The 8,547-nt window shown below is 42.0% G+C and overlaps 1 protein-coding gene across 1 annotated transcript in view; it reads right to left on the reverse strand.

Annotated features, from left to right (window-relative positions):
* asah1b (N-acylsphingosine amidohydrolase (acid ceramidase) 1b) overlaps positions 1–5,248 on the reverse strand; it is a 29,042-nt gene extending 23,794 nt beyond the window's left edge. Inside the window, exon 1 of the mRNA XM_048545122.2 lies at positions 5,051–5,248. Within this exon, the coding sequence (XP_048401079.2) occupies positions 5,051–5,248 (198 nt within the window). The remainder of the gene's footprint in view (positions 1–5,050) is intronic.
* Positions 5,249–8,547: the final 3,299 nt, after the last annotated feature.

Below are 8,547 nucleotides of genomic sequence, written 5' to 3' on the forward strand. Positions count from 1 at the left end.
CAGTAATCGTGCAGTTCCATGTTACCACAAGCTCTAGGAACCAGAGACAGTTGCTCAGAAAATATAAACAGAAGATTCTGAAATTCACAACTGACATTAGGAAACCGGCATTTCATGCATTTTTGGTCGCAGGTCTGGAAAGCATTTCTGCAAAGTACAAGACCTGGGTGTAATAGAGCCAGAACCAGTTCAATTTTACATCAAGAATGTCATACTCAATGGTCACATCTATGCAAAAAGCACCTGCTCCCAATTCTGGAGTGATCTGGATCCGTTTAAAAGATGCTAGACAAGTGGAAACATCTGACTGTACAAAAAAATCCCATGCCACAAAGTCAATATTGAAATGACTGTGAAATGCTTAAAAATCCAACAGCAGCTTGAGGGTTTTGCCCCGAATCTTTTACGTCAGTGTCCATCACTATCAGCTAAATTGGCTAAATCTGGACTGAGACTCTTCCTCATTTAATCCCTTAATCCTTAACTTCATCCATTCAGCCACTGAAATTCACTACGCAGATTGGCTAGCATGATACCACAGTGTCATTATGGTGCAGAAGGAGGCCATTCAGTCCATCAAGTCTGCACCAGCTCATCAAATGACCATTATAAACTTAGTGTCATTGAACTGCCTCTTCCCCTTACACCTGCACATTAGATGATTATTTAAATAAACAATGTTGTCTTGAATGCCTCCATAGACCCTGCTTCCACCATAATTCCACACAGTGCATTCCATACCCTATCTACTCATTGTGTGAAAAAGCTTTTCTCGCATTTCATTGTATCTTCTGCAAATTACTTTACACCTGCACCCTCCTGTTCTTGATTTATAGAGTCACACAGCATGGAAACAGAATCTTTGATCCAATTTGCCCTTGTTGACCAGGCATCCCAATCTGACCTAGTCCCATTTGTCAATATTTGGCCGATATCGCTCTAAACCCTTCCTATTCATGCACCCATCCAGATGCCTTTTAAATGTTGCCATTTTACCTACCTCCATCACTTTGGCAGCTTGTTTCATACACACATCACTCTCTGTGTGACAAAGTTATTCCTTAGGTCCTTTTTAAATATTTCCCCTCTCGCCTTACACCTATGCTGTCTAGTTTTGGACTCCCTTACCCTAGGGAAAAAAAGACCTGGTCTATTCACCCTATCCATGTGCCTTATGATTTTATAAACCTCTAAAGTTACCCCTCAACCTCCGACGCTCCAGGTAAAATAACTCTATTCAGCCTACCTCTATAACTCAAACCCTCCAGGTCCCTGCAACATCCTTGTGAATCTTTTCTGCACTTGCTCAAATTTAACAAATTCCTTCCAATAGAAGTGCAACCAGAATTGTTTTTAATATTCCAAAAGTGGCACCAATGTATGACCGCAACATGATTCCATACTATTTTATACTCAATGTTCTGGCCAATGAGGTCAAGCATGTCAATCACCTTCTTCACCACCCTGTCTACTTCCGACTCCACTTTCAAGGAACTGTGCACCTGCGCCCCTATGATTCTTTGTTTGGCAAAACTCCCCAGGGCTCTTCCATTATCTGTATAAGTCCTGCTATGGTTTGCTTTACCAAAATGCATCACCTCACATTTATCTAAAGTAAACTCCATCTCTCACTCCTTGGCCCATTGGCCCATCTGATCAAGATCCTGTTTTACTCTGAGATAACCTCTTGACTGTCCACTACACCACCTAGTTTGATGTCATCTGCAAACTTACTCACCATTCCTCCTATATTACATAAACGATTTGGATGTGAAATGACAAAAAGCAGTACACCCAAGACCGATCCTTGCAGCAAACTGCTGGTCACAGGCCTCCAGCCTAAAATGCAGCCCTCTGGCACTACCCTGTTTCCTAACTTAAAGCCAATTTTGTATTTTACGAGCAGGAGCAATTTCTCCTATTTATTCTACGCAGTTGCACCCTGCCAGGATGCTGAAAACTTCTACGAGATCTCCTCTTAACCATATTCTCTCCATGGGAACACTGCTAAATTCTCCAATCTATCATTGTAGATATATGTTTCTCATCCGTGCAACTATTCTCAAAACGTGTTCACATCCTTCCTACAGCGTGACACGTAGAACTGTACACAAGACTCCAGCTGGGATCTAACAGGTGTTTTATGAGTTCTCTGCTCTTGTGCAACCATTAATAAAATCTAAGATACTGTGTACTTTATTAACTGCTCTTTCCAGTTGTTCTTCCAATGATGTGTACACGTGCATCAGGATTTCTCTGATTCTGCACTCAACTTAGAATTGATCCCCTCACTTTATATTGTCCATGCACATTCTTCCTATTAAAGTATATCATCTCACATTTCTGTGTTGAACTTCAACTACCCCCTTTTCTTTTGGATTTGGATCAAAATGTTTATGAAAAAGGTTTTAAGAACAAGTGCAGTCAAAAATAATTTCCGATGTTTGTAAATCCAGTTTAAGACATTAGATCAGGATTATCCTAAAAAAAAAGGAGAAACCCAAAGAATGTGGAAGATGGTAGTGCAGTGGTAATGTCAGTGAACGTGTAATCCATACTAATGCTTTGGAGACATGGGTTCAAATCACATTGATGGAACTTAATATCATTTAATAAATCTGGAATACAAAACCAGTTCTATAGTGACCATGAAATCATCATCGATTGCCATAAAACTATCAGACACCACATTTTCACAGGACTGAAATAAACTCTAATGCACTCCAGCAAAATAACAGTGAGGTAGTTAGGTAGATGCACATAATGAATTTTTTTCCAGTAAGCTTATTTATGTTGAGAGAACTATACTGAGAATTAAAGAATAGTCTTTACTCCTATGCTGAAAATGAAACCTGTTATATATTCCATGCACAATATTTGCCCATTGAGATTAGAATGTTTGCTAATGTCTTGCAATGTGATACAGTAGCATGCAGCTTTCATAAGTGCCAAGTCTCTGCATTGGGAGGTCATTTTATAATCCTGCAACTGTGACAAAAAGTGTTGTTTAGAATGTTGGTGCCCGAAGGCTTCAATACATTGTTATAAAGGAATTACTAGCACCGTAAACACAAAAACTTGTTTTTCACCAGAGGAGGTTGTGCGTGCTAGGGATATCTTTTTACCTCCTTGAGTTACTTACCCTCCTGAAGATTTAGATTTCTTAACATTGTGCAATTCCACAGGCATTCCCAGCCTTCCAGTAGGGATATAGTGTTGCTGTTTCAACAGCCTGGCAGTGATGGAATGCTGTGCCATTCAGTGAGTCAGTCACAGGTGTGATTCTGTATTTCCATCTACATTGCTCTGACAGTGGCATTAGCTACACAGTGATGCACACTCAAGCATCAATTAAACAATAGTCAACAGGGCACAGAGCTGAGAGTTAAAAGACCAAATGTTCACAACCAAAAAATTATTTAATTATGGAAATTAAACAGCTTTGGTTCTTCTTCAAAGACTACATTTCATCTTCTGAAAGCTGGGCTTGAGTCATGGATTGCAGAAATTAATGAATTAAATTATGTTTGGTTTTAGTTTTGTTAATTTTCTAGTAAAAGCTACAAATTTGATTGCTGAAAACTTTAGTTAGCAGTCACATACTAAAGATGTTTGTGCTGACTCAAAGGGGAGGCAAGGGTCTAATGGTATTGTCACTGCACTGTTAATCCAGAGACCAGCATTATATTCTGGGGACACAGGTTCAAATCCTGCCGCAACAGATGTTGGAATTTGAATTCAATGAAAATCTGGAATCAAGAATCTAGTGATGCGCATGAATCCATTGCCGACTGTCAGGAAAAAACCATCTGGTTCACTAGTGTCCTTTAGGGAAGGAAACTGCCATCCTTACCGGTCTGGCTCCACACTCCCAGCAATGTGGTTGACTCTGAACTGCCCCCAGGACAATTAGGGATGGGCAATAAATGCTGCCTGGCCACCGACGCCCTCATCCCATTAACGATGAAGTTAAAAAAAATGAAACCTGATGTTTCTCACCATGCTCAGTACCAAAGAAACGCCATTGAAGTAGTTTTAATTTAAATATTACTTTTCCTTAAAATGCTTATTTCCTTGTTTGTTCATTGATTTAAAATTTGTGCCAGCTAACTCACCAGTAAACAAAGCAAACCAAATATTTAGAGCTGTGTGATGGTGCACTGACTGACAACGTAAGGTGTCTGCAGCACAGGAGAGCGCAATGTGATTAAGCGTCCGGATCAAATATCACAAGAACAATTCACATGATCAAAAACCACGAATTTCCAACCACGATTAGCAATCCAGTTCAGTCATGGGATGGTGAATTTTGGAGAAGTTTAAAATTACGAAAGCTGAGAGACCAGCTGCGCAAGAAGTCAGTCGACAAAGGCGTGGCCAACAACTATATTTTATGAAACTTAGAATATTTTTGTAGAAGCATGCGATGAGGTTATGGGTAAGGGTGGTGGATGGTAAAACGCCATCTTCATCCCTATTCAAGTCGGAAAAACTGGCATGGATGTACAAGATAGTATCAGAGATAATGGGAACTGCAGATGCTGGAGAATTCCAAGATAATAAAATGTGAGGCTGGATGAACACAGCAGGCCAAGCAGCATCTCAGGAGCACAAAAGCTGACGTTTCGGGCCTAGACCCTCTCTGATGAAGGGTCTAGGCCCGAAACGTCAGTTTTTGTGCTCCTGAGATGCTGCTTGGCCTGCTGTGTTCATCCACCTCCACACTTTGTTATCTTGGATGTACAAGATCTCAGTTTCTAAATATTATTACCGTTTCCTCCTTGAAATATTGACAACTGTGAAATTGAAGATAATTAAATTTTAAAAAATCTCAAAAGGTACACAAAAGGACACTCGCAGCTCCTGCATGCATGTGAAAAAGTATAAAAGTTCATAACACACGTTAAAAACATCAGAATCCTTTCTGCAGTAACACAGGAACCTTCCGCAGTTAGTATCTGGTCGGTCCCCGGACTACTGTGAAAACCCGGAAACCGCGTTGCCAAGTCTGGAAGGCCGTGACTTATTAACAGCGAATGCATTCACTCACCGGCGGCACGAACTGTGCTAGTGCAGAAAGCGAGAGAGCAGCTAGCAGCAAGTAACAACACCCTGTCCGCATCTTCTTTCTCTCTTTCTTTGTGATCCCGGCCCCAGGAGCTCCTGACAGCCTCTGAGGGCGGAGACAGGAAGAAAGGGGATGCGGACTGGGACATAAAGCGGCAGCGCTCTGTGTTATCTGATTCATATTAGTCCCAAACCTCGGATGAGCTCTCGTTTTCATTTAGAAATCTGAGTGTCAACACATGGAGACAGAAAAGACCCAACCGCAACCCAAATTGATTAAGTCCTATAAATTAAGCTCTGATATGTGTTGATACCCATTTTGCTCATTCACTGAACTCTTAATATTGATTGTCAGCATTTAACCTCTTTCCTCCATTCCCCATTGAGGGGCTTGCACTAGTATAAAAAACATTTGGTTGATGGACTCTTGTGGTAGAGTCCTTACCTGGCTGAAAGTCTAGGTTTAAGTCTTTCTGACCAATCAGTATACAGTATTCAATGCAGACTCTACAAAGGGGAGACCAAACGAAAATCAGGTGACTACTTTGTGGAACACCACTGATCATCACCTGAGCTTCTGATTGCAAAGCACCACAGAACTTAGCAGCAGGAGCACACCATTGGGCTCTTTTATCCTGCTCCACCATACAGTCATATCATGCCTGATCTGGTTGTGTTGTGAATCCACTTTCCTGTCTGATACGCATAGCCCTTGTCTTTCTTGGCTGACAAAAATAAATCTAACTCAGCCAAAAAATAAATTCAATGACCCAGCCAATACTTTAGTAGGAACAGAATTCCATGGACTAACAAACTGAGAGAAAAGAACTTCTCATCGTTAGTCATTAATGAAAAAGTCCCTTATTCTAAACTGTGTCCCTAATTCAAGCCTCTCCCACAAGAACATCTCTCTAGCATTTACTTATCAAATTCCCTTAGAATCAAATTAAGTTTAAATAAGATTTGACCACATTTGAAACTTTAATTGATAGAGGCCAGCTTATTCAACCTTTCTTCATGAGATAAGGACATCATCCTAGGAATGAACTGAATGAATTTTAAACTGAACTTCTATTGAAATTATACATTTTTTCAAATAAGGAGGCTAAATTGTATCAGTGATAATGGGAACTGCAGATGTACGAGAATCCAAGATAACAAAATGTGAAGCTGGATGAACACAGCAGGCCAAGCAGCATCTCAGGAGCACAAAAGCTGACGTTTCGGGCCTAGACCCTTCATCACTGTAGGGTGGAATCTTCCCAGTTGCTGAGAAAGTGAGCCATGGTATGAAAGCTGCATAAATTGGATGAGATGTCCAGTGAGGACCTTCTTGACATTGAGATTAAGAAGTTCCATTTTCCAACCAAGTATTGGATGGCTGGTGAGATTCTTACTACTGAGTGGTGAGAGGCCTACGAACGTGGATTATCACTCACTGTCACCTTTATTAATATGCAGTTTCCTTTTCTCCCACCCACTGGATAGAAACTAGATGCTAAGAATTCCTGTTGATAAAATCAGAGCTGAGACCTGGTGACAGATCCTGCAGACATCCATCATGGACACCTGGCACCAAAATCTCAGGACATACTCCACCGGCAATGGTTGCACGCACCCTGTGTTCATGGTCATTAGAATCCAACATATGCCAGCCTCACTGCATCAACTTGGCCCATCTCTGATCTACTTACAATAGTTCCTACACTTCAATGCTGCAATATAGTTTGCACCAGCTTGTCTCATTGAAATGCTTGGTGGGCACCCAATTCATGGATTGGACAGGGAGCATCTCAGGGCTCCTTGCAGGCCCTCTTAGCATTCACTCACTCACTTTGTGCTGGCTTCAATGCTGACGGCAACTCTGCCTTGCCTTGCTTGACTTTATTACTCAGCTAGAGCTTGGAGGATCATAATACTTCTGTTATGCCTTCAGTATTACTACTATTTAGGTATAGACACAAAGTCAAGCAGCTTGTCACGGTTGTCAGCAGTTAAGTGGCAATCATGTTGCTGTATAGCAATGTGCTATGTCAATCTCATACCTACACTACATGTGCATCAACTGAATGGCCATGTCGCAAAGTAGTCCTTAGTCTATGGAAACACACTTCACTCAGGGTCTCCCAGCACAATAGGGGTGGCCTCCAATAACAGTTCAGGGGCTGGGGTACAGTCTGTCGACAGGGAGTCTGTATCTCTATGGTCTGGGGTGTGTCCTTGTTCAGTCACCTTTCTTTCCCTCCCTCTATATCTCAATAGTGACATGTTTTGTAGCTGGGGTGGAGGTAGCCTACCTGCAGTAGTACCTGTTGCCACTGGAGTTTTTGTTCACCCAAGGAACACTTGAGGCTGGAGGGCTCAGACATGCTCAGTCCTGGTTGCTATCTTCTCAGCTTCATATCCCACAGGGCTGAGGGAGGCAGATGGCATTGAAATGGAAGGCCTGGCCATGACTGGCACCTTATTACTATCCCAAAAGGCTGGAAATACAAATAGACTGTGGGAGGAATTCTTGAGATCTGAATTTACTGCACACATTATCCAAGTTATTCACTCATTCAGGATAAACACATGACTTGGGTTGTGTCAAAGGTTTTGAAAGGATAGATTGAACTAGGACTTACTGGAGAGGAAGCTACTCAGAAAGACATAATACCATCATGGACTGCGGACAGAAATAGAGTATAAGCATGGACTGAGGTGGAAAAGAAGCTGGTTTGCTTTCACCCTTTTGTTCCACTTAGTCTCCCTTTAAAGTATATCTTCTGCCTCCTGGGTTACAATTGCTAGTGTTTCTTTTGATTGTCAATTCAGCACTACCAGAAAGCAGTGATGATAAACAAGTATCTAGATGCTGATTGAAGGGTCTAGGCCCGAAACGTCAGCTTTTGTGCTCCTGAGATGCTGCTTGGCCTGCTGTGTTCATCCAGCCTCACATTTTATTATCTTGGAATTCTCCAGCATCTGCAGTTCCCATTATCTCTGAAGTATCTAGATGCAGCTTGGTTGGTGATGAGAAGGTCTCTCTATCAGATCCTCCTCCATACCCAAAGTCTCACCAAACACCCACACAGTGGCTGCAGCAAAGAAGAGACAGTCATCCCTCTTTTTCAGCAGATTGTTGGCAAGGGAGGTATGGAAAGAGATGTGAAGATTTTTGTTCGGCCTCAACCTGAGCAGTTCAATAACAAGGACTCTGTGGTCTATAGGCTATTCCCAGACATATCCTGAAACACCAAATGAACCAAAACAGGATCCCCATTGTCCTCACATACCACCCCACCAACCTCCGGATCCTACACATCATCCTCCGACACTTCCTCCATCTGTGATGTGACCCCACCACCAAAGACATTTTTCCCTCCCCACCCTTATCTGCTTTCTGGAGGGACCACTCTCTCTGTGACTACCTTGTCCGCTCCACACTCCCCTCCAGCCCCACCACCATTTTTCCCTGTAACTGCAGGAAGTATTACA

Source organism: Stegostoma tigrinum, chromosome 1 (genome assembly GCF_030684315.1).
Source record: "Stegostoma tigrinum isolate sSteTig4 chromosome 1, sSteTig4.hap1, whole genome shotgun sequence".
Lineage (NCBI taxonomy): Eukaryota > Metazoa > Chordata > Chondrichthyes > Orectolobiformes > Stegostomatidae > Stegostoma > Stegostoma tigrinum.